Below are 26,772 nucleotides of genomic sequence, written 5' to 3' on the forward strand. Positions count from 1 at the left end.
AAGGTGCAAGCCACTGACAGATTTATTTCCTCATCTTTTGCCCCGAGAGCCTTCTGGTGGGCCCTGTGCTCTCTGTCTGGCACCATGGAGCCCGACTGGCATTTGCTATAGAATACCAGAACTGGCAGGTCCACCTCATACTGTTTACAGACATAAAAGGGTGTGGAGAAGCTGTTGAGAACATGCTGCCTGTAACATCATTCAGCATGACCTGTTTGAGAGTGTGTCAGTCATGGTCTGGGAAGTCATACTGTATCCTTTCAGGGATGCACAGACCTCTACAGATCTGGATTTTTGGGGTGTCTTTGATTTCAGACCCCCATAGATTGATCATTTTCAGTGCAGTAAATTATGTAGGATCTTTTCATTTCTAATACATTACCCATTCCATAATGGGGGGTGGGATTCCTGCGATGAAGGTGATTCCTTTTAATTGAGCAGTGTATTAACCTATAAGGACAGCTTTTCTGTTCTGCTGTCATTAAAATTTCTTCTTTTTCTTTTTTAATGAATCACCTTTGAAAGGGTGGGAAATCCTCTGAGGAATTAAAGTACTGCTCTTTCCAAAGCAACTTTTCTTGAGCACAGGACAGCAATCATTCCCACGAATTAAGACTGTATTATTTCCATTGTTTCTGTATTTACAGTAACAATGCAATTCTACATAGTTGAACTACACTGTTACCTCCAATTGATGTTATTTTATACATCCAAAAGAATGTTTAATAGGGTAATTTTGTATTGACCAAGAATTGTAAAACTACTTTTAACACATCACAGAAAATTCAAAAATTTATTTACTTTATTAGTATAAATATCTTTTCTGTTTAACGCACTTACCACCTTGGGGCTGTTTACTTACATGTTAGGAGTCATTCCGACTTATCTTCGTTGGCACTTTAGACCACTGCCCAGTTATTGTGGTACCATAATAACAGAGTTATGCTCAGTCTGAGCATGAACTTGTGTGTGCGTGTGCGTGCGTGTGTGTGTTCAAGATGTTTAATAAAAGTCGGATGTGTGACACAAGAACTATGAGGTTCTCAGACAGTGAAAGCTGATATGAGAGGCTTGATGGGCTTGGCGGCATTTATTGCAAAAGGTCACAAAAGTCAAAAGCTTCAAATTCTACCCTCCAAAACAATGATGAAACAAGCTAAAATTGCACAAAGCAGTATAGTCTGAACTAAGGTAGTGTGTTATCTGTGTGTTGCCATCACTTTTCAAAGGTTTTTCTCCCCTTTTCGTTTAAATACATAATACGTCAGTATACTTAGTATATTAGAACTACAGTTAAATGGCTGAAAGATAAATCATTTATGGCATATATTTTTATGTTCTCAAATGAGTGCTTATTTTAGGTTGTTAAATTAAGGGTATGCCTTTGTTCCTTACTGCATTACTACAGAGAATTTCTATATTTCTATATACCATTGGTATGTGTTTATAGGTTTCCAAATGTCAAAGCCTAATACAGGAAACTCCTACTAATGATGTGTGCCACTAATAATAGGATACAGTGTGGCTACTGATAATGTTTGCATGTCTTAGCACTTTATAAAAGATGTATAGTTATTTCACAGTTGTACTTTGTCATTCACATGAAATTGTATCACTTATGACTTTCCCTAGCAACTTGCAACACCAGAGTAAAAGGTAAATTTGAAGCCAGGCATGCATTTTCACACAGTATACACAGGTTTGTAGGAAAACTGAATGTTTTTGCAGTAAACAGTGTTTAAAAAACACATCTAATGTTATTGGTGGTTTAAAATAGCATATCTATATTGTCTTTGTTTTAAAATCCCTTCCCAGACCCACTCACATGCTGGGCCATTTTACCTCAGGAAATCCCATGAGGGTGAGGCTAGGTTTCACAGTGGGTTCACCCAAAGCCTTGGTTGATTATGACCCACACCCGTTTTCACACCTTGGCTCGTGTGATTAGGTGGAGGATCACTAGGGGATCCATGCCCCCCTTGGGGGACACTCCCACAGGGCTTAAAAAAATCTGGGTCTCCACCATCTGCTCTTAGAGCTGAAGAAGCTTCTTGAATGAGAGGTGAGGTGTCTTGAAGAAAATTAAAGAAGTCCGGATCCTTTTCTTTCAAAGCTCTTTAGATTGTTTGTGGGGGTTTTCACACCACTTTTGTTCAAATGCAGCATTTTGCGATGTTCTAGACTTCAAGTTTCTCAAGCGTATTAAATGAAAATATTAAAACAATCCTTATATTATAATTGTAGCACAATTATTATTTTTTTGCACAGTGAACTCTGAGCCAATGTTTAAACATGAAAATCTAAAAAAATAATATTGGTAAACTATATAAACTATGAAAGATAAAAGCCTGAAATATTTACTGATCTGTCTTACCATCAGACTGAATCAGAATCTTTAATTTGGAACAAATACATTGAAAAATGTCTAAATACTGATTAGATAAAATTTGGAAAAAAAAAAAAACACAAAACAACTTCACATTGCAAAAAAAGTTTCATGATTGGAGATGGAATGACGCAGATCTTGAAAATAAAAGAAAACATTCACATATTGAACTAAATTGTTCAGAGTACTATCAGGACTACTAATATTTTTGTTTTGTAGTTGTAGTTTGTAGTGTGACAGTTGAATGAAAAATTGCATTTTCTTCATTTTTGTGTCTAAGAATTTCATGTTAAAAAGTATTTTACTTGCTTTATTTTACAATATTGTGTAATTCAACAAGATATCATTCAGAAGTTGACTTTTGCAATTTCAAGTTTTTGATTTATGTATCCTCAAATATGGGACTTTCAGTAGTGCTGATATAACCAATATTTAGACATTTTTGATACATTTGTCCGAAATTACAGATTCACATTGATGGTAAGAAAACACAGTAAAGATTCAAGCTATTATCTTTAATGCTTTTTGAGATATTCATGGTCAAGCATTGCCTTAGATTTCAGTGTGTGAAAAATGGGTCATTTATTTATTTGTATACTGGCTACGGATACTGACTACAGAAAGAAGCAATCATCACCCACCTCCTTTACATGGATGACATCAAGCTGTATCCCAATAGTGAACGAGACATCAATTCACTGAGCCAGACCACCAGGATATATACAGCAACGACATTGACATTTGAATTGGAGAAGTGTAGTCAGATGATAACGAAGAGAGGGAAGATAGTCAGAACTGAGGGGATTGAACTACCAGAAGGCAACATTGCAGACATAGAGGATAACTACAAGTACCAGGGGATCCCACAGGCAAATGGGAAGCATGAAGAGGCCGCTAGGAAAGCTTCAACCACCAAGTACCTGCAGAGGGTGAGGCAAGTCCTGAGAAGTGAACGGTAAGAACAAGATCCAGGCTATCAACACCTACACCCTGCCTGTGATTAGGTACCCTGCTGGGATAATAACCTGGCCAAAGGAGGAAATAGAAGCCACTGGCATCAACACAAGGAAGCTCCTGACCATGCATGGAGGGTTTCACCCAAGTCCAGCACCCTGATGCTGTACGCTTAGCGGAAGGAAGGAAGCCGAGGACTGGTGAGTGTCAATACCACATTCCAGGGTGAGACAACGAACATCCACGAGTACATCAGGAAGAAGGCCACGACTGACCGCATGCTCAGTGAATACCTCAAGCAGCAGCAAACCAAAAAAAGAGGAACAAGAGGAGGAACTATCATGGAAGGATAGATAGAGGAAGTGGCTGACATCCACAAATCCTACCAGTGGCTGGACATCCACAAATCCTACCAGTGGCTGGACATCCACAAATCCTACCAGTGGCTGGACATCCACAAATCCTACCAGTGGCTGGACATCCACAAATCCTACCAGTGGCTGGACAAAGCTGGACTGAAAGATGTCTCAGAGGCACTAATCATGGCAGCACAGGAACAAGCTTTGAGCACAAGATCCATTGATACTGGTGTCCATCACACCAGGCAAGACCCCAGGTGTAAAGATGCCACTGAGCTAATCCAGCACATAACATCAGGGTGCAAGATGCTAGCAGGTAGGGCATACATAGAACATCATAACCAAGTGGCTGGCATAGTATTCAGAAACATATGTGGCCTGGCAGGTCTCCTGCCATCCCCTTGACATCAGAGACTGGCTGTGTGCACTATGTCCAGTATCTCTGGGTAAAGAGCTGTAAGCCATATCATCCTTCAAGCCTTCACTGTAAATCTGTATAACACTGCCCACAGTTCCTAAGTGCTGACATGGTAAGGGAACAGTCTTGTAGTGTCGTCTTCTTGGGATGCTCAGTTTATGGCCTATCTCTGACATTCCCCATTATTTGAAACTTGGCCTTCAATTTGGATGCAGCCATCCAAATTGAAGGCCAAGTTTCAAACTACATGAGCTTTTTTTCTTGCTCATGTAGTTTCCTTAGCATCCAGCAAAAATCAGTAGTTCAGAACAGATGCTCGTGTAATCTTTCTTGCCTGCACTCATCAACAGTTTGCAAAACTTGCCATTGATTTGTGGCTTTGTCTTTGTTTTCAATGTCAGCCATCCAAAAAGAGGAAAACATGTCTTAGAAAATAACGTTGTATCTAAAAACATAAACCTGTCAAACCAAAACAGAACAACATTTCACCTGCTGTTGTACCTGCATGGTTCTGTTCTCCATAACTGAAATTGAGGGCATTTGCATTGTTATGTAGCAGAAGACGTAGCACCATACTTACAAATGAATGTAGAAAGAAAAATAAGATTTAGATTATAGATACTTTTGGCAATGTGTTTGCATATTTAGAAGATTCAAATTGATTGTTCTCATGTAATGTCAACAATATGCTGTATCACACTGTATCTCAGGGAAAAAGCAATGTGAAAGCTGCTGTTCTCAATATATTTATGCTCAGTCTTCCTTCATTTATATGGTTCAATAGTCCAATGACAGTATATTTGATAGCTACTTAAGCTTTCTCTATTAAATTTAATTAAAATTAATCATCTGGGCTCTGTCAGTTAATAAAAGGCCTACATATTTAATGGGTTTGTATGCTTGGTGTACTGTTGTGAAGCCATATTTATTAGTTGGCTTTTGAACGCTGTTATAAGTGAACTGATTGATTTATAACATGGACGTGCATATCATGTAATTTTCCCTTTTCCATTTGAAAGAATTTTAAAGTTTCAGAAAAAAGGTGTAAAAATCTAAAGAGCAATATGGTAAATATAAGCATATAAATGAGTGAGCTTGTTCTGTGTAGTTTATCTGGTTCTTTTCTCTCATGAATACTATTAACAATAAATTTAGTCAATTTCTCTCCATAATGACATTAGCATGAGTAGCAATATGTTTGTTTTTTTCACAATTATGCTTTTATTAAATGGTGAATATAAATAACAGCAATGTGGTTAGTCTAAAATAAATGAATACATAAATAAATAAATAAATAATCTCTTAACAAACTGACTTGCCCAAATGAGATGGAGCCCAATCTATATACTAATGTTTTAAAGGATTTTAAACGAAAAAGGGGCAAACCCCAGAGTCAATAACTAAATTTAATACAAAGACACATATCACACAGAAAGCTCAAGAAATCTTAAATGTGAAAATAAGTTGGCAGCATTAAACCTTATTCTGTATCTGATTTATATGGTTGTGAAATATAATTAGTAATACTAGAGTTTTTCAATTGTGTGTTTGTGGACACGATCATCACAGTGTTCTTGGTCATTTTACTTACCGTATTTTCAATTTCCATTGTCTGTTGTCAGCTAGGTTTCAGATGATTCTTGAGTCTGGGCTTTCTTTTTGAGATGCAGTAAAGCCTTTCAAAGACCCTCAGAACAACCTTTAACCACTGTTTTTTACTTTTGTTTGTTACCATAGTTCTTGGAGGTTACTGACTTAAGCCCTGGTATTGGATTCCTATAAGTTCTTGAAAAGGTGACAGCAGATAAATTGCAGCATTAAGGCACTAATATAATCCTCAAAACTGGAAAGTCAACTTTAGAATGGCAGCAGGGTGCTTCTGTGCTGTCTTATAGGATCTGATACAGAGGGTTGTAGTGCCACTGGTGGAGCCGCCTTGGCATTGTCTGATCTTACATGTATGCTATCTGATATGTATCTGAACATATAAGAAAAGGAATACATTTTTATTTGTTCATCAAAACAAAGCAAGATAAACCTCATTCTAAAATTAGGGTACCAATGAGCGACAGTTATTTTATTGCAGGTTTAGGCTGAGCATGAATATGAGCAGATTTAGCATTTATATTAATTTCAGTATTTGAAACTGAGCTGTGTCACCCTGCATTCAGAATTTATGTATGGCTCAGGGTTTACCTAAGCCTCTAGTTCTTATTGACTCTAAACTTGGAATGATGGCTGAGCCTTTCAAAATATGCTTAAAAATGTAATATAAGAAACACTGGACATAAGTTATTATTCAGAAAGTTTCATGAATGTGAACAACACACATGAATTTCAATACTTGTCTGCTATGCTGAGGCTTGACCCAGGGCCACAATAGTCTATAGTAACAAAAATCTGTCCGGTACATTTTTATTATTATTTTCAGGTCAAAGTGACTTGCAGGTCACATTAAAAATTCACGTCACGATGCTGTTTGAAATGTTTATTTACATCAAACTCACACAATTTTCATATTGATGTCATTTTATGACAGCAGTGTCATTGTAATGTAAATATCCTGTCAGTTCATATATTTTCTCATATTAGTTTTATTCTGGGGTCTTCTACAAACACCTACTATACAAGCCAAAGATCCTTGCATCTAAAAATCTGTTAAGACACAAGTAAGTTGTTTCATCACCTTCAGACTAATAGCAACTAATCTAATAACAATCAGTGCTGTGCAGAGATAAAAACTGTATATAGTTTTCACAGTTATATTTCAGTATTTTATTTCATTACTGCTATACCCTTGAAATCAAAATAGACACATGTTGGTAACTTTTATTTAAGCAATTTTTGCAGGCCTAAGGCTTTATTGTTACTTTAACTTTAGATGATGTTTGTTTTGAATTTGTGAATCAAATAAGGAAGGCATCACTAGCATAATTTAAAAAACAACAAAGGTTTCATTCATGACAGTTCTCACTTAACTGCAAACAATGTGGCATTATCATGAGCTTGATTTATGCTGGCATTATAAAGGAAGTCTGCCATCTTCGGTGTGTCCAATTATTCTGTGAAGAAAAGGTAAAGCAAAAATAAACACATTCTGGAAAGAAACTGTTTGAAACTGGTGAGAGGAGCCTGAAGTGAGCATTTTGCCCACAGGAATTATTTTTCCTTTATTATTTAAAACATGAAGAGATGATTTACATCATACTAGTATATACATCTGATATACTGATATATCTATATCTATATCTATATCAGTATATTACACTCATTATGACAGCAAATGAGGAAAGGCATAAAATGTCTCTTTGAAAGGCTTACCTCTGACTGTGAGTTTAGTTGCAGACTCTGCCCTTCCCAAAGAGTTTTCTGCAACAACCTTGTACTCCCCGGTGTCTTTCGAGCCAACCCTCAATATGAGCAGAGAGCATACTCCACAGGTGTTGGAGATTAGGTAGTTAGTGTTTGTATTCAGACTGACACTGTCGCGGAGCCATGTGACATGAGGTGTTGGATCCCCTTTTATAGCACAAGTCATATAGCATTCATACCCTTCAGGAGCTGTGTGGGTTTTCAGTGGGACAATGAACTTGGGAGGACACAGCAGATTGCACGTCTTTGATTCTGGCATTTTCACAGTGAACTTTTCTGGAAGAAAGGAAACATGCAGTGCATTCTAATTGTATTCATCTAACATTAGAAAATGTGTCAATACTGTCTTGATGATGGCGCTACAACAGAATAGGGCTGGGCCATATTATACCATTCACGGTAATACCGGTATAATGTTAGGCAACGATAGGAAAATGAAATATCGCGATAGAATATGAGTACAACGCGCATGCGCAGTGCCTTTGTTTTCATACGCACATGGCCGATTGTTGAGTGAAACAGATGAACCAGATTTGGTTTGTAAAAATGGTGCAATTTCAGTGATGTGGAACTGGTTTGGCGTTTGTCCGTCAGATACACGACAAAGCACATTTTTTTGCAGAACATGCAAGTGGCCGTTGTTACTGTCGGACTAAGATGCTCTTAAATCTGTGAGTAATCTGGGTCCTAAACTCCATATGCTTCAGGTCAAACGAACACTGCAGCATCACTGAGAGTTTAAAAACTGTCTAAATTCTTTCATCTTTAATAAAACGATCAGCATTGCTGCTTTACCAGGTGTAACTATGAAGTTTAACTTCCAGGCATCCATGAAAACAAAATTTATTACATTTAACGGAGTTAGATTTTAGCAGGAAGCTAGCAGAAGTTAGCTCGCTAGTTTCGCTAGTTACCTAAGCATGATATTGCATGTTCTGACTGAGAGATTTCTGAAAAAATTCAAACGTACAGCTCTACTATCACTTCCAAAATAAATGACGACAGGAAACTAAACAGCAGTGACGTTTGTAGGGTTACTGAAGTTGGGCTAACTGGTATATAATGATGTGCTACGTGATCGCTAGCGACACAGCTATGTTAGCATAACATAAACAGTGAAGCTGGAGGACGAACACTAACACTTTTCCATTTATAAAAGTTAACGTGAAGGTTCCTGATAGTTAGAGACAAATGCAATCGCATGGCAGGTTGCTGTAAACGGACCAAACTTCAGTCAGGAGAACAACTGAGATAATCCATCCACAATACAAGGTTAGTCATTACTATACTGCAACAACATGGGAATAGAGCAGCTGCCAGAGAATTCAACATTAATGAATCAATGGTACAGCAGTGGAGGAAGCAAGAAGAATGAGTTTAATAAAGTTTGATTTATCTGACTGCTTTGTTTTGCTTAATGCACCTTATAATCCGGTCCACCTTATGGTCCGGAAAATACGTACTGCACACTGCAGTTTAATGTTGCAAAGCACCTCTTTTTAACTTCAGCGGATATTATACATGGTTATGCTCAGGATATGTCAGCCCATTTCTACTGGAGATGCCTTTTGGTTAAACTTTCAGCAAGGAATTTGCATTTGCACTGTTACATTTTTATAAAGCTTTAATGTACATAAAAACCAGCTTTTTGTTTAAGTGAAAATAAATGGAAGGTTGTCTTTTTGCGCTAGTAATGTTGTGGAGTTGTATTTTGTCTCGCATCAATTATATTGTCAGTTATACCGTTATCGTGATAAATATTTTTGGCCATATCACCCTGCTCTACAACAGAATTATTAGAAAATGAAAGGAGATACTAGTCCTGTTCGTGTACTAGAGTTTGTCATAATCATACAGCAAAGCAAAAGGGAAACAAGGTTAAAACTCTAAAGTTTTAAATATCAGTGGATAAGTCATAAAAACAAATACAGATAAATACAGCAATGCATACCCATTGTCCACATTATTTTTATATATATATATATATATATATATATATATATATATATATATATATATATAGCCAACTAACGGAGTTGCAGAAAGGTAAGACAAATAAGGTGCCTAAGAAATACAGCAAGCTGTCCATACCTGAGGCCTTGGAAACTGCCAAGCAAAGACTCACAGCCTTGGCCAGCCGCTTGAGGAGGTACACCAGAGAGATAGAAGGCAGGAGAATAAACCAGCTGTTCTCCACAGAACCAGCAAAGGTGTACTCTCAGTGGCAAGGGAACAATAAGAGAACAGCACCACCAAGGCTGGAGACGGAGCAATACTGGAAGAGCATATGGGAGAAGGATGCAACCCATAACGGCAATGCTCAGTGGCTAGAGGATCTGAGGGCAGACCACAGCGACCTCCCTGAACAGGGTCCAGTAACCATCACAGTGGCAGATATCCAAGAAAGGGTCTCCAGTATGAAGAGTTGGACAGCACCAGGGCCCGACATGGTTCACGCCTACTGGCTGAAGAAGCTGACTGCACTCCATGAGCGTCTGGCAGCACAAATGAACCAGCTGCTAGTTAACGAGAGACACCCGGAATGGCTAACCGAAGGTCGGACGGTCCTGATCCCCAAGGACCCCAAGAAGGGACCGGTCCCCTCCAACTACCGACCAATAACCTGCCTCAGTACTACATGGAAGCTCCTGTCAGGCATCATATCGGCTAAGATGAACAGGCACATGGGTCAATACATGAGCGGGACACAGAAAGGAATTGGCAAGAATACCAGAGGCGCAAAACACCAGCTACTGGTAGACAGAACAATCAGCCGAGACTGCAAGACCAGACTGACCAACCTGTGCACTGCCTGGATTGATTACAAGAAGGCCTATGACTCAATGCCCCACAGCTGGATACTGGAATGCCTAGAATTGTACAAGATCAATGGGACCCTAAGAGCCTTCATCAGGAACTCAATGGGGATGTGGCGTACAACACTAGAGGCCAACTCCAAGCCCATAGCACAAGTCACCATCAAGTGCGGGATTTACCAAGGAGATGCTCTGTCCCCACTGCTGTTCTGCATAGGCCTGAACCCCCTCAGTGAGATCATTAACAAGACTGGCTACGGATACCGACTACGGAACGGAGCAGTTATCAGCCACCTCCTGTACATGGATGACATCAAGCTGTATGCCAAGAGTGAACGAGACATCGATTCACTGATCCACACTACCAGGCTATACAGCAATGACATTGGAATGTCGTTCGGACTGGAGAAGTGTAGCCGGATGGTAACAAAGAGAGGGAAGGTAGTCAGAACTGAGGGGATTGAACTACCAGAAGGCAACATTGCAGACATAGAGGACAGTTACAAGTACTTGGGGATCCCGCAGGCGAATGGGAACCATGAAGAGGCCGCTAGAAAAGCTGCAACCACCAAGTACCTGCAGAGGGTCAGGCAAGTCCTGAGGAGTCAGCTGAATGGTAAGAACAAGATCCGGGCCATCAACACGTACGCCCTGCCCGTGATCAGGTACCCTGCTGGGGTAATAGGCTGGCCAAAGGAGGAGATAGAAGCCACTGACATAAAGACAAGAAAGCTCCTTACCATGCATGGAGGGTTTCACCCCAAGTCCAGCACCCTGAGGCTGTACGCTAAGCGGAAGGAAGGGGGCCGGGGACTGGTGAGTGTCAGCACCACAGTCCAGGATGAGACAACGAACATCCAAGAATACATTGGGAAGATGGCCCCAACTGACCGAGTGCTCAGTGAATACCTCAGGCTGCAGAAACCCAAGAGGAACCATCATGGAAGGACAGGCCCCTGCACGGTATGTACCACCGGCAGATAGAGGAGGTGGCTGATATCCAGAAATCCTACCAGTGGCTGGACAAAGCTGGACTGAAAGACAGCACAGAGGCACTAATCATGGCAGCACAAGAACAAGCTCTGAGCACAAGATCCATAGAGGCTGGGGTCTATCACACCAGGCAAGACCCCAGGTGCAGGCTGTGTAAAGATGCCCCAGAGACAATCCAGCACATAACAGCAGGGTGCAAGATGCTAGCAGGCAAGGCATACATGGAACGCCATAACCAAGTGGCCGGCATAGTGTACAGGAACATCTGTGCCGAGTATAACCTGGAAGTCCCGAGGTCAAAATGGGAGATGCCCCCAAGGGTGGTGGAGAATGACCGAGCTAAGATCCTGTGGGACTTCCAGATACAGACGGACAAAATGGTGGTGGCTAACCAACCGGACATAGTGGTGGTAGACAAACAGAAGAAGACGGCTGTAGTGATCGATGTAGCGGTTCCGAATGACAGCAATATCAGGAAGAAGGAACACGAGAAGCTGGAGAAATACCAAGGGCTCAGAGAAGAGCTCGAGAGGATGTGGAGGGTGAAGGTAACGGTGGTCCCCGTGGTAATCGGAGCACTAGGTGCGGTGACTCCCAAGATAGGCGAGTGGCTCCAGCAGATCCCGGGAATAACATCGGAGATCTCTGTCCAGAAGAGCGCAGTCCTGGGAACAGCTAAGATACTGCGCAGGACCCTCAAGCTCCCAGGCCTCTGGTAGAGGACCCGAGCTTGAAGGATAAACCGCCCGCAGGGGCGTGCTGGGTGTTTTTTTTAAATATATATGAGACACACACACGGCCCTATGACATCAGTGTCAGTGCAAATTAAGTAAAATAGATATGGTCACAAACAGTTAAACTTTATTTTGTAGCTAAAGAGTCATTTAGTTGTTAATATTTAATACTAGATTTTCTTAAAGCTGTACTCTTAAAAATTGCAGTTCTTCTTCAAACTAACATGTCTTCCAAAAGGACAGGCATAACCATGTGCATACCTTTTTTGGCAGGAATCAGCCACTTGGGGGATTCAGAGGGTTTGGAGGAGCCCATGTCATTCTTTGCATAGACTCTGAACTGGTATTCTCGTCCTGGCATTATGTTACATGCTGTGAATCTGTTGTTGAAGATTCGATCTGCAATGGTGTTCCATGTTCTTTTGCTTGAATCACGCTTGGTCACCATGTAGTGCAGCCTGTCATCACGTTTCTCATCTGGAGATGCTGTCCATGAAATAGTCACAGTACCATGCACATTTTCATCTAACTCCACAGGACCTGGAGGCTTGGGCTCATCTGGAGTTATAAAGAAAGTTTAGTTTTTTCTTTTGTCCACAGCATATGAAATGGAAGTTTTACAATTAATACAAGATTATACCAAACACACCTGTGACTCTAATTTCAATGCTGATTGTTTCTTGCCCAACAATGTTCTTGACAATGATTGTATAGACTCCAGTATCTGAGCGCTCAGCAGAAGGAATGAGAATCTGGGATGTACCCTCTGCATTACTGATGGTCACTTTTTTAGACACTGGCACGCCATCTTTTAGCCAGATTACATCTGGCCAAGGAGAGGCCTAGAAAGAATACAAAGATGTAATTTTCTTAGTTTGTAAGAAGATAAAATAAGATCCCTATATGTCTGTTGTCACAAATATAGTAATCAAGTTATTACCTCAAAGTTAATGTTGAATCGTGCTGAATTTCCTGCTCTCACCACCATAAAACTCTTAATTTTGGCATCAGTGAATCGGGGCCTCACTATGTAAACAGCAGGATGAAAGTTTGTCAGAACAAAATTTAATATTGGGTAAAAGTTACAGGAAGACAAATCTCGCAAGTAGGCTTTGGTGGTAATAATTTGGCACAGAAGATGATATTTATACATGGAGCAATTCAAATGTACCATGAGCAGTGGAGACACTGGGTGCATTGATGCTCAAGGAAACTACCTCAGATTTTAATCTGGTATGTATTGCCAAATATTGTGGTTGTACCTTTTATGCTGGTTATTAGATTTCTGAAGTATGCAAAATTCTGGTAATTTCAAGTAATTGAAACTATATACTTAACTTGAGTCAAGCTTTGCTTAGTGGAAACAAAACAAAGAATAATTACTGAATTTATCATTATTATGTTGCTTTGTAATCATGACATTAAATATAACATTTGGAAATTTTCTCACCAGGAGGAGGCATAGAGATATGGTAGTTATCCAGTTCCTGTGGCTCTCCATGGCCTCCTTCATTGATAGCAATGACTCTTACCCAGTACATAGCCATTGACTTCATGCCTTTTACTGTATAAGACGTCATGGTTATTGCATTCAAATTACAGCGATCCCACTCTGTGTTTTCTGCAAGCCTGATCTCCACAAAATATCCCTTTGCTTCATCTTCAACCCCCTCAATGTCCTTGGGTTTTGTCCAAGACAAGGAGATGGTTGTGTAAGTGGAATCTGTCACTTTGAAGTCACTGACTTTACCAGGAGGTTCTGTAAAATATGATTCAAAGACAAACATTATTTTTACACAAAGCTAAATATAGTCTAAAAATGCCAACCGTATCAGTTTCCACCTACTTTTAGGGTCTCTGGCAAACACGAATTCTGAAGGGGAGCTGAATTCACCGGCTCCAGAGTTATTGATCGCAGACACACGGAATTCATACTCCATGCCCTCAACTACATCTTTCACAGCAAATTGCTTCCCTGTAAGGGAAAAATTTGAATTGCAGCAATAAATCATTAGGACATCACTGTTGTGCTGTCAAGTTATTCTAACATAAACAAACAGAAACTGGCTGTGAATAAGAAACCTCTAATCATCTCATTGGGTGGATTGACAGGGCCCCATAAGTTGCTGCCCTTCTTGCGTTTTTCAAGGTTGTATCCCAGAATACTGGTTCCTCCAGTATCAGCAGGGGGAGACCAGGAGAGAGTGATACAGTCTTTGAAGGCACTGACAACCTTGGGTGCTGATGGAGGTCCAGGGTATGCTGTATACAGAAAAGAGTGGGACTAGTATGTTTTTCATTTATATTTTTTTGTCTAAAGATTCATTAAAAAAAAGGTTGTCTACTTTTGAGGAACTCTGAGAATGACACAAAAGCTGAACAATAACTTTATTTCATTAGAAACCATAGTGGTCAGTTGGAATTAAAAGATATTCTTTGCATTCTCTTCAGTTATTTAGCTACCTTAAATTAGAAGTCTTGCCACATGAGAAATTAGCACAGCAAAATGTTTCCATTCATTCTCTTGAAATGTACACAGCTAGATTTATTACATTGTTAATGAAAGCTTCTGCCTGACTTTTAGTTGTCAGTTTTTTTCCCTAATTCAACAAAGATTTGAATAGAAAAAAATGTATATGGGAAAATGAAAATAAGGTTGTTCAATTTATTGTCATAGAAGTAAGTTTGCATAGTTTATTTAAAATAAAATAAACAGTGAGTGTCCTATCTCGCAGCTGTCTGCAGACCATTCCCATTTTCAATTTGTGAAAATTGAGGAAAGTCAATTTTATGGTGAAGCACTGGAGGAAAAACACAAAAAACAAGTACCTGAGTTTTTCAATAAAAGGTTTTCTTTTTTTACCTGTAAGATTTGCCTTTTGAATGTTGATGACCAGACCGTTAATACAGTGGTATTTTGAGAAGATGGCATTTAAATAATTGTTATCTTAGTTCACCTTTTGTACCAGCTTGAATGTCCTCTGTTTCCATCAGTTCACTGATGCCCATTTCAGTCTCCACTCTGAGGCGATAGCAATACCTTCGGCCATGGTCTACATCCGTGTCCCTGTACTTGGCCTCAGGACCAATTGGCCCAAACTTCTTCCAGGTGTTACGGCCAACTTGTTGTCGTTCAAGGATATAGTTTAATATCTTGCAGCCACCACTGTCTTTTGGGGGTCTCCACTTGAATTCAACTGCAGAGGAGGAGGCTTCAACAATCTCTAGAGGTCCCATTGGAGGAGTAGGTTTATCTGTTTGAAGAGAAAGTACAATACAGAATATTCATCTGTGCAGAACCAAGATTTTTAAGTGTATTAAATCCAGTGTCTTATGCAAAAGTGCTATACACACACACCCAGTACAACAAGTTGGCTGAGAGCCTCCATAGTGCCAAACTCATTTTTGAGTTTAATCTTGATTTCACCACTATCTTTACGCTGAAGCTTCAATAGCAGTAGACGGCTAGACCCCTCTGAATGCTCTATCTTGATGTTTGCCTCCTCCGAAAGCTCTTCACCCTCACGGTACCACTGAATTTTTATAGGTTCCCGTCCAATAAAAGCCAAGTTGAACGTAGCTTTGTGTCCTTTTTTCACAGTGACAGGAGTTTTGAATGCTTCCAGATCTTCAGCATTAAATCGTGGTGGATCTAGAATGAGTCATAAAAAAACAAAAACATATTTCAAGCACTGTTATGCTTTGTAGTTACTGTATGTACAATAAATAAACTTATTTTGCACTGCTCTTAAAAATTATTTTTCATCATGAACTAAACACTCTGCTTAATGAATGATGCAGACCTTGTGAGCAAGAAAATAGGTATTGCAATACTAATGTTTTTACCTTCAACAGCAATCTCAGCCTCTGTCTTACGCCCGTCTGCTTCAAATTTATATTTCCCTGCAAATTCTTCTGTGACTTTATGAATTTTCAGTCTGTGAAATGTTCCATCCTTTGAAATAGTTAACCCCTCAGATGACTTAATCTGGAATAATAACAAAATAAAAATGCAGACATAAGTGTACAAATTAGTTTTTGATTGCAAGTGAAAATTGTTTTCTTTAAAAAATAACTTTCACTGAACACAGGCAATCCCTCAACATGTTTGTACTGTCTGCTCATATTAAACCATGTTGTGCTTTTTAAATAACCTATTTTAACATTTCGATGCATTCTCAATCATCCAGGAAAGTAAATCTCCAAAAAGTTGATTCTGTTCATCTGGACGTAGCGCTTTGTGGGAGAAACGTTTCGTCACTCATCCAAGTGACTTCTTCAGTCTCAGCTGACTGCAGGTTTCCCCAATCTTATAAACATTTGCATAATGACTGAAACCAGCCCACTGAAGGAACAATGGGCTGGGAGGTCAATTCCTTAATCTTAATTATGCAAATTCTCATGACCATTGATCAACAACCACTGACCAAAACCCACTGATCAATAACCACTGATCAATGGCCACGAATACCATTCACAGAGAGTTGGGGAATGGCTGCAATCACAGCATTTTAAGATGGCGAAAGATGTACCCTTAGGCCCCCTCCTCGATTCAGAGATGGTCTTTTCCTTTTCACATAAATGGCCTCCTTGACTTCACGCTCAAACCAGCGTTCCTCCCTGTCTAGGATGTGTACATCCTCATCCTTGAAAGAGTGTCCACTGGCCTGTAGGTGTGAATAGACTGCAGAGTCCTGGCCTGACAATGTAGCTCTTCTGTGTTGTGCCATCCGCTTCGCCAGAGGTTGTTCGGTTTCCCCAATGTATAAATCCTGGCAATCCTCCTGGCACTTAACAGCATACACTATGTTACTCTGTTTGTGTCGGGGGACCTGATCCTTGGGGTGGACCAGTTTTTGGCGCAGCGTGTTTTGGGGCTTAAAAGCCACAGAGACCCGGTGTTTAGAAAAAATGCGTCTCAACTGCTCCACTCTTTCAAGGATGAGGATGTACACATCTTGGACAGGGAGGAACGCTGGTTTGAGCGTGGAGTCAAGGAGGTCATTTATGTGAAAAGGGAAAGACCATCTCTAAATTGAGGAGGGGGCCTAAGGGTACATCTTTCGCCATCTTACAATGCTGTGATTGCAGCCATTCCCCAACTCTCTGTGAATGGTACTCATGGCCATTGATCAGTGGTTATTGATCAGTGGGTTTTGGTCAGTGGTTGTTGATCAATGGTCATGAGAATTTGCATAATTAAGATTAAGGAATTGACATCCCAGCCCATTGTTCCTTCAGTGGGCTGGTTTCAGGCATTATGCAAATGTTTATAAGATTCGGGAAACCTGCATTCAGCTGAGACTGAAGAAGTCACTTGGATGAGTGACGAAACGTTTCTCCCACAAAATGCTACATCCAGATGAACAGAATCAACTTTTTGGAGAGACTATTTTAACATTGCATTCAGCAACAAACAAATCCTAACAAAAAAGTAACTTCAAGGGTCAAATTGCATTATATTTCTTCATGTCAATATACAGTGTTGTGGGACTCGAGTTTGAGACCCCTGATATAGCGCTTTGTTCTATAATAATATCTGCCTGTCATCCATGGCCAAAATACAATGTCTTTAGATAGTGGGGTGAAGCCAGAGTACGCAGAGGAAACCCATGCAGATAAAGTCTAAATGCAACATGAACAGATTTAAGACCATGAGCTTACCTCTTCCCCATCTTTGTACCAGACTCCCACACAGTCTTCACTGCTCACTTTACACTCCAGCTCTGCCGCTTCTCCAATAATGGCTTTGCAGTCAGAAAGCCCAGCATGAAAGTGAACTCCTGGGTCTGAAGATTTATCAAACATTAAGTTAGTAATTGCAAATACAGTTTCTTTTATTTCATTTTTGTAATTGTACATTTAGAATTTTAGTGATTTGAAGATTTCCATTCATGCATGCAGGAATGCAATTGTGGACATACTTACCTATTTTATTTTTTACTTATAAAAAATAAGTTTTTATGACAGAAATTTCAGATTTGTAGTAGCTGTTTAATCCAAGTTGGTAAATGATGCAATAAGAGTGGGTTTTTGGGGAAAAAAATTACTTGATGAAGATCTTTTTATTTTTTTTAAAATTTGTAGCTTGTCTCATATGGCATTGGTCTTCGTCAGCTCAAGCCAACTCTTGGCACAGCTCAGGAATGTCTTCACAGAGTCGTCCATTTGTATCTGTTCACTTAATTAGTCTTGGAAAAAAGAAAGATTTACTATTAAGATGTCCCACTTGGGATTGACCTTCTTGGTCAGTGAAGGAGTATGTCGTTTTTGCTGGCATAAATTCAGCATCAAGTGAAATATGGAAAAAAAAAAAAACACACCCATGAATCTGGTTTAGGACATAGTCATCCTCCAAGGTCAGTCCAAGTTGTCTTCCATCTTCCAGTTACGTAAGAGTGCAACTACACAAAGTATTTAAGTGACCAGTTAAAAAATAAATTACTCCAAAGCACTGATTCATCCTGAATTAACTTTTAAAATGAAAAGCAAGATTGTTAACACAGAAAGCACAGAAAGCACAGATGCATAAAAATCACATACACACACCACACCCAACCTTCAAATACATAAAAAGACACATGTAGACGCAAATAAACAAATTGTTGGCAGCTAATCCACCTGTAGGTCAAAAAAAAAAAAATTTAAATTATATAAGTAATGGTGTTCTGTTACCTAAAAAATATGTGAAGTAGTTTTAACAATTCTGGGACAATTAAGCTAAAAAAGCATTAGTGTATCAAATTTAATTGATGTTTCCTAAATAAATGCATGTTCAAAGTTAAATCCACTTGTCCTGACCTGTAATCATTGTAGGAGGTAATTTATCCAATTAGACATTAAATCTGCTCTTCTTCTTAATGATCACACACTTCTATTAAGTCCCAAGCCACTGGAAATGTCATCAGCTCATCATATGACTTCACAGAGTCGTCCAGAAGTGAGATTGCTTCCCATGCAGCAGTTAATATAGCACCTGTAATCTTACCACAAAGTGTCTCGTCAAACAGTCAGCCTTGCTGTGCACTGCCTGAACGTTTGCCAGCTGCTGCTGGCTCATCATCATCTGCACCCTCACCATTTTCAGGAGATTCATCACTGCCTGCTGATGGTCCAGTGCCATTATCACCATTGGTATCTCTTGCTTCTCAGTTTTTTGCTTTTCAAGTTTAAGGAACATCACCATAAATACCATCAATCCAGTATTTCTCATTTGCTGTTGGTTAAGCCTTACAAATAACATTGATAAAGTCAGTAATAATAACAAATATTTACATAGATAATAAAAACAAACAGCAATCGGTACAACAGAGTGGTGGAAAAGGTGATCTCTAAGTTGAATAGTATTTCTTGGTATATGTGAAAAATAAATAGATGAAATAACCAAAAGCAGTAATACATGTGATAAAAGTGCTGATCCTTTTTAAATTTTCTAGTGCTTCAAAAAGTGGACAGTTCATGATTAGATATGTGAAGTTGTTTGGGTTTTAATAATCTTTCCTATTTGCCTACTAAATAGAAGACCTCAAATGATTCAAACATGACATTTATACAGCATAAAAACAAACATGAAAGCACAATACACATAAAACACAAATACAGATCACTTTCCATATATGTGAAAGCTTTAAAAGAGAGTTTAAAATGTAAAAAACATATATGCTAGTTTTCAAGACGAGACACAAAAACAAAGAAAAGCAGGCATAATATACAACAGTTTTTTTCTAATTTATTAACTAGAGGTTTTCATTGTTTCTGGACTGAAAACCATGTGATCTGTAAATACATGGTTGCACTACAGATGACTCATTAAATGACATTATATTTGAATGTTGGATTGTCAAGAAGCAGTAAACTTAACCCTTTAGCTTGTTTAACATCCCAGTGTTCTCTTACTTACTGAGTTCTGGAATTTGTTATTATTATTATTTTTTTTTAATCCACTTCGTGGGGCTTAATTTTGCAGTTGACATAGCAGAGTACTGAAAAACTTTGTAAGATATCAGCTACTGCTTACGCACCTGAATCTAAACTGAAGTATTTAGAATTCCCTACAGGTATAATGATAGCGATTTTCATTCCCAATGACTTATTTGTCAATAAACTACAGCATGCAACCTTTACATTGCTTACCAATAAAAGGTTCTTCAAATGCCACATTTACCTTTTTTCAGTGTTTTTCTTTTTCACAGGAAACCACAAGTCTCCTCATTGATTTGTGGTTTCCTCATCATTTATATTTCTAATTATTTTATAGCACTTTTATACAGAATAGACTGCTAGTAATATTAACAGCGTAAATGAAAAGTTGTGTAATACAATACAAATTAAATAAATTGAAAGAGAATAAAAATGGTCAACTCTTTTTTTTATTATATAATTCTGTGTGTAGTGCAGTACAGTATTAACAACTTACCTATTACTGTATCTGGAACCAGAGGACCAGCTCTCACACGTTTTCTGCGTTTTCCTCCTTTACCTCCCCCCTCTCCTCCTACACCCCCTTCTCCTCCCTCTCCTCCTTCTCCTTCCTCTCCTCCTCCTTCTACACATCCTTCTTCTCCCCACTCCCCCTCAAATTCTTCATCAGAATCTTCAAATGAATCATATTCATCTTCTCCTTCACCGCCACCGACTCCTACTCCAGCTGCGCCTTGAGCTCCACCTTTTCCAATGGCTGCAGCTCCATGTCCACCTTCTTGTCCACCAGCACTGGCACCACCATCAACTCCATTGCCTGCACCCCCTGCACTTCCTGCACCAATACCACTGGTACCACCAGCACCTGCAACTGCAGCAGCACCACCAGGACCACCTGTCCCGCCAGCACCAGCTGCACCCCTGGCACCAACAGCACCACCAGCACCCCCGGCACCAACAGTTCCATCAGCACCACCAGCACCGGCAGCCCCACCAACACCAGCAGCACCCCCGGCACCAACAGTTCCATCAGCACCGGCAGCCCCACCAACACCAGCAGCACCCTCGGCACCAACAGTTCCATCAGCAGAGGCCGCGCCACTTCCAGCACCGGCTCCTTTTTTCGCACTTTTCCTTGGAGCTCCGTCTTTACCAGCTGCTGCCCTTTTAGCTCTTGCCGCAGCCTTAGCTTTAGCTTTGGCTTCAGCAGCTGCCTTTTTAGCTGCTTCTTCATCCTCTTGGGCTGCTGCTCCAGCGGCTTCTTTCTCGGCTTGGGCTTTCTTTGCAAGTTCCAGTTTTTCTTCCAATTCTTTCTGATATTTTTCTTGCTGCTCCTTTGCTATTTTCAACAGCTCCTCTTCGTTGCTACCTCCAGCCATGGTGGTTTTCCGAGCCACCTTTTTGCCCTTACTTGCAGGATCTTTGTCAGCTATGAAAAATATATCAGATATATTTGTAACTTGCAGCTGGTTTTGGAAAAAATTTGGAATATTCAATTTTTTAATGTGAATTTTGTGATTTTTTTTAAATTATATATATCTATATATATATACATGTGTGTGTGTGTGTGTGTGTGTGTACATAATTCTCACCTTCAACTATAAGCCAAGCGTTGCAAGATTTTATTCCTGCCACAGCAGCATAGATACCGGCATCCAAAGGCATGCAGTCCCGCACAATCAATTTGTGGATGAGCTTATCCTCAGATATAGTAATTTCATGTTTTTCACTATTTGACAGCAGAGCACTTTTGCCATACCATTTGATCTCGTTCATGGGTGCAGTTAGGACACATTGAAAGAGGGCGTCCTCTCGTTCTTCTGCCTTGACTTCTTGTATTTTGACAGCAAATTCGACTGGAGTTACTGAAAGGTTTTAAAAAGACACAAAAGAATCAGAGAAAAACGCAATCCATTATCTAAACTGCTTACCCTGTTCAAGAACTCTTTCATCAGAGCTGCCCGAACTTAATGAGTTACATTAATTTAAGCTATGAGTACATTTCAATCAAATGGAAAAACACGATTTATGGTTAACAATTGTATAAGTAACAATAAAAGAAGCTGAATAGACCTAAACCTTATCTAATCTTAATACCTGGATTAAAGACAGACCTTTAAAATCAGTGGAGAACACATTGACACCCTCAACATCCACTGAGTAGAGTCCAGCATCTTCTACTCCTAGTTTTTTGATTTTGAATATGTATTTTTTGCCAACTTGTTTCAAACTATGTTTCTGCTCATCAGCCTCATCTTTGGAAAATGGAACCATGACACCATCCTGCAGAATTTAAAGATGTATTAACATTTTGATAATACGTTTAAAAAGAAAGAAGCAAGACAAAACGTAATGAGCAGTTAATTTCTTACCTTGTACAGGTACAGTTTACTGCTAGGATCCTTGAGGTCCATATCCAACTCAATTGTTGCATAATCATCATCTGTGACCTCAATAGGCTTTAAACTGCTGATATGTGTGACAAACTATGGCAGAGATATATCAAAAATTATAAAAAATGGTCAAGCGACAGTATACAATACAGCAAATTTAAAGAAAACATTATAGGCCTCTCTGAATAAAAGCAGTTTTGTTGGAGAGGCTTTTGATTAAATAAAAGAATGCCAGAGTTCTGTACCTCTGCGACCTCCTCTTCTCGTTCTTTTTTCATTTCATTAAGTTTCTTTAGCATGCCACGGAAGTTTGTGATACCATACTCAGCACAGATACGCTCATAGTCTTTCTTGTCTGCACTGAGCAGAATTTCCCAGACCTTCTCCTCTGTCTCCATTGGCTTCTGCTCACGTGTTCCATCTGGATTACTGTATTGACAAGCAGCATTAAGTTAGAATTCACAGCTGTAAAGAATACAAAAAGTAAGAATAGTTCACAAGCTATAAAAAAGCTCACCGTTTTTTTAGTGTCTTTCTGAAGTCAACTGTATCTGCGGAACCATAAAAAAACAAACTTAAAACACAAATTTGTCAGTCAATATAGAAATATCATAAATGTGGGAGGCTCTGACCAAAGGAGGCTCTAGAAACTAAACCACAGCATAGCTTCATAATGGCAAGCGTCTGGGGGCTGAGGTTAATATTTTCAGAAAAAGAGTCACTGATGTCTTAAGTGGCTGTGCATAGTGAAACTGTGCTGATGTGACAGACAGATTTTTCCAAATAATTCAAATCACTAAGTAAAATGTCAGCTTGCAATTAAAATTAATGGGCAAATTGTGTAGGAGAAAAAGTGAACCACTCTATCTAAATATTGGTAGATTTAAAGAAAGCCCATCAATATCCATTTAACTTATCTTGCCAAGTTCCCCAAATGTCTTCTGTAAAATCTAATAGATGTTTTCTGAATTACATTTATAGTTTGGTTGTAATGCAGTTTGCTTATTTTCTAGAAAATGTTTCAGAAGCGCAGTAATGCATAACTTGTCCTGGTCTGATAACAAACAATTCAATTCAGTTTTATTTATACAGTGCCAAATCACAACAACAGTTGCCTCAAGGCCCTTTATATAGTAAGGTACACCCTAAAACAGGGGTGGGCAACTCCAGACCTCGAGTGCCGGTGTCCTGCAGGTTTTAGATGTGTCCTTGATCCAACACAGCTGATTCAAATTGCTAAATTACCTCCTCTGTCTTGAAGTTCTCGAGAGGCCTGGTAATAAACTAATCATTTGATTCAGGTGTGTTGACCCAGGGTGAGATCTAAAACCTGCAGGACCCCTGCCCTACAATAATACATACAGAGAAAAACCCAACAATCATATGACCCTCTATTGCAGGGGTAGGCAACTCCAGGCCTCGAGTGCCGGTGTCCTGCAGGTTTTAGATCCCACCCTGGGTTAACACACCTGAATCAAATGATTAGTTCATTACCAGACCTCTGGAGAACTTCAAGAAATGCTGAGGAGTCATTTAGCCCTTTAAATCAGCTGTGATGGATCATGGACACATCTAAAACCTCCAGGACACCGGCACTCGAGGCCTGGAGTTGCCTACCGCTGCTCTATTGAGCAAGCACTTTGGCGACAGTGGGAAGAAAAAAAACTCCCTTTTAACAGGAAGAACCATTTAGTGAAGGAAACACTAAATGCTTCTAAGAAAACATTTCAAGGTCATACAACACCAAGTGTTTATGAGCTCTTACCTTCGACTTGTGCCTTTTGGAGTTCTTTGGTCTTGGAAAATCCAACTGTGAACAGTAAACATAGTTATTTATTTATTAGTTTTGTTTTTAATTCATCATAAAGATACCAGTTGCTCATGAAGATATGTAATTCAGCTTTAACACATCTGAAAGAGACAGTATTTCAGAGAATAAAAGTCTTACCTTCAATAACATTTAAAACAACAGTGCAAACAGCCCTTCCATATTCATTTGTTGCAAAACACTTGTAGGTGTCAGCATCTTCTGGAGAAACTTTAGGGAACTAATGAAGCACAGAGCTGATGTCATTTTTATTATGTTTGACTGCATATTAAGTGTTGTTATTTATTTCAGCTCACAATCACTTGTACCTTGAAAGTGCTATTGTGGAGCTTACCTCAATGGTGTGTTCGTGGGTTGCCTCATCATATTTTTGTAGGCACACAGAAGGATGAAAAAGTATTTCTCCATTTGCTCTACTCCATGTCACAGTAGGGGTTGGGGTTCCTACTATTATGGCTTTAAAGAACGCAAATTTACCTATAATAGAAAAAGTTGAGGATTGTTTAGTATTGAAAAAATAACTTAGTAAATGGAAATGTTCCAGTTACAAATGTTCCAGATCATGTTAATACATTAAATTAAGAAATTCTAAAATGATTTCTGTTGCCACTGCCACTGAGTGTGCAGAAATGATAGGTTTGAGGCTTTTCCTAGTTTTCTTCATTTTTATGATATTTATTTCAACCCAATATTACAGGAGATGTTTGGCCATAATGCACAACACCATGTCTGGCAAAATCCAAACAAGGCACTTCAGCATAAACGCCTCATACAAACTGGCAAGCATGGTGGTGTAGGGATGATGATTTGGTCTTGTAGTTACTGACAGTGACATAGTGTAGTATGTCATGTGTTTTTATTCAACTAAAAAAAACAAAACCCTCCCAGTACATAAAACCGCAGTGGTCAATAGCATTCAGTAACCCAGATAAGAACACGCAATACCCCTTTTCTTCAAAACTGGATTAAGAGCTTCTCAAAAACCTGATCACAAACATGATCACATGCATCTAAAAAGTTTCACTGGAATTTATCTTTGTCATCTGTTTAATAGATACTTTTGTTAGTGACTTCAGTTTAATTACATCACCAGAACAATTAGGACTTCCCAGTATTTGTCAGTAATACTTGTGTAGGTTTAAGGTGTAGGTCAGTGTGCAGCACATTTTTTTGTATTGTATTGTGAAGCATTTGAGACATGACATGAGACTTACCCTCTTGAATAGTTAGAGCAATCGGTTTGCGGGTGAAATCTGGAGTTGTCATTCCCTCTGGAAGTTCCTCCATAAACTGTGTTATCATGACACCAGGCACTTTTGACTTCTTCCTGATGCCTAACCAAATCAAGGCATATTAGGCAATTAGGCAACCCTAATATTTCAAAGCAGACCAGATATATACAAATTTGTGTGATCCAGACTGAGGATAATAGATCACTTAAAATGTTAAAAAAGCAACTCTATAAGTCTAAAAAACAGTCATATTTTGATCAAAAAAATAACCAGCACATTTAAAGAAATTAAAAACCCAGACCAGAAAAAAAAAGAGGTCAGGGTCAATTGCAAACACAGTCACATTCTGACGTATGAATCAAGTATGTGTGAAGAGAATGCATATTCTGATGTTAAAATGCCACAATACACGCTCAAATTTCAACTGCTGCATGACAAAATGGCTAAGAAAAGCTGCATTTTATAAGATTATCTACCCCTTTTTCTTTACAAACTGCAGGTGCTTATTCTAAGGGAAGGAATAATACTTTAACAGTCAGCTTATTTGGGAATGAAATATGTCAGCTATCAGCTAGGATAGTTTCATATTGCTGAAGGTTTGTTGAACTTGCTCCCGCAGTTTATCCAATTCCTAGTGCTGTTTAAGTAGGATAAAAGCCACTTACATAGAGAAAGGTGAACAATCATAAACCGTTAATTACAGTGAATGTATAACTGAGATATTTAATTAGGTTTTTTAAGTAACTTTTTGAAAGAAGACAGAGTTGCCTATAACAATTTAACAAACCTATGGGCATTTGAAGTAGTTGTAGTAGTAAGTGTGTAGTGTTTAGTGATATTAGCATGTGCCATATTTATGGGCTTGAGTCTCAGACAAATATTTGTGTGAGTCTCAAGCCCAGTAAGATCATAGTTGGTGCTATTATAACAATAAAGTCAGTCTTTTAGCATAAAATCAGCACTTTGGTCATGTGGAATAGGTTATGCTTGTGATTGTGATTAAGAGTTTTTTCTTCTCAGTCTATTTCAATTTAATGCATACATAATCTTAAAAAAACACATTTATAATTTACTAAAACACTTACAGATTTAGTTGTATTATTCTCAGCACAGTTTATTCTAAATTTGTGAGTATGAGAAAAGATAAAACTGAACAAAAAGGTTGAGGTTAGCTCATGCATTCTGTATTTTAAAATATGTGTCAACAGAATCAGACATGGATCTACATATATGTGCTGTACTATTAGAGTATTCATATGAACTAACCCTCAGCAATATCGAAGACTTCATCACTGATTGCTGTTCACAAGGATAAAGCTGGCCCAGGGATCCCTGGTCTTTAATTATTTTCACCTTGCGTGAAAGAC

The 26,772-nt window shown here is 39.0% G+C and overlaps 1 protein-coding gene across 1 annotated transcript in view; it reads right to left on the bottom strand.

The window, feature by feature from the left end:
* Positions 1 to 6,590: 6,590 nt before the first annotated feature.
* Positions 6,591 to 26,772, bottom strand: part of LOC113022044 (immunoglobulin-like and fibronectin type III domain-containing protein 1) — a 28,859-nt gene continuing 8,677 nt past the window's right edge. Inside the window, exons 3-26 of the mRNA XM_026167024.1 lie at positions 25,388 to 25,507; positions 24,508 to 24,650; positions 24,294 to 24,393; positions 24,111 to 24,155; positions 22,863 to 22,896; positions 22,591 to 22,774; positions 22,325 to 22,438; positions 22,067 to 22,235; positions 21,545 to 21,817; positions 21,246 to 21,381; positions 20,449 to 20,504; positions 20,054 to 20,083; positions 17,697 to 17,815; positions 15,879 to 16,020; positions 15,391 to 15,684; positions 14,990 to 15,286; positions 14,115 to 14,294; positions 13,879 to 14,007; positions 13,483 to 13,791; positions 12,973 to 13,058; positions 12,682 to 12,874; positions 12,294 to 12,590; positions 7,439 to 7,765; positions 6,591 to 7,179 (exon numbers count right to left, since the gene is read on the bottom strand). Of these exons, the coding sequence (XP_026022809.1) occupies positions 7,175 to 7,179; positions 7,439 to 7,765; positions 12,294 to 12,590; positions 12,682 to 12,874; positions 12,973 to 13,058; positions 13,483 to 13,791; positions 13,879 to 14,007; positions 14,115 to 14,294; positions 14,990 to 15,286; positions 15,391 to 15,684; positions 15,879 to 16,020; positions 17,697 to 17,815; positions 20,054 to 20,083; positions 20,449 to 20,504; positions 21,246 to 21,381; positions 21,545 to 21,817; positions 22,067 to 22,235; positions 22,325 to 22,438; positions 22,591 to 22,774; positions 22,863 to 22,896; positions 24,111 to 24,155; positions 24,294 to 24,393; positions 24,508 to 24,650; positions 25,388 to 25,507 (3,782 nt within the window). The 3' untranslated portion in view covers positions 6,591 to 7,174. The remainder of the gene's footprint in view (positions 7,180 to 7,438; positions 7,766 to 12,293; positions 12,591 to 12,681; positions 12,875 to 12,972; positions 13,059 to 13,482; positions 13,792 to 13,878; positions 14,008 to 14,114; positions 14,295 to 14,989; positions 15,287 to 15,390; positions 15,685 to 15,878; positions 16,021 to 17,696; positions 17,816 to 20,053; positions 20,084 to 20,448; positions 20,505 to 21,245; positions 21,382 to 21,544; positions 21,818 to 22,066; positions 22,236 to 22,324; positions 22,439 to 22,590; positions 22,775 to 22,862; positions 22,897 to 24,110; positions 24,156 to 24,293; positions 24,394 to 24,507; positions 24,651 to 25,387; positions 25,508 to 26,772) is intronic.

This window comes from Astatotilapia calliptera, chromosome 5 (genome assembly GCF_900246225.1).
Source record: "Astatotilapia calliptera chromosome 5, fAstCal1.2, whole genome shotgun sequence".
In the NCBI taxonomy this organism is placed as follows: domain Eukaryota; kingdom Metazoa; phylum Chordata; class Actinopteri; order Cichliformes; family Cichlidae; genus Astatotilapia; species Astatotilapia calliptera.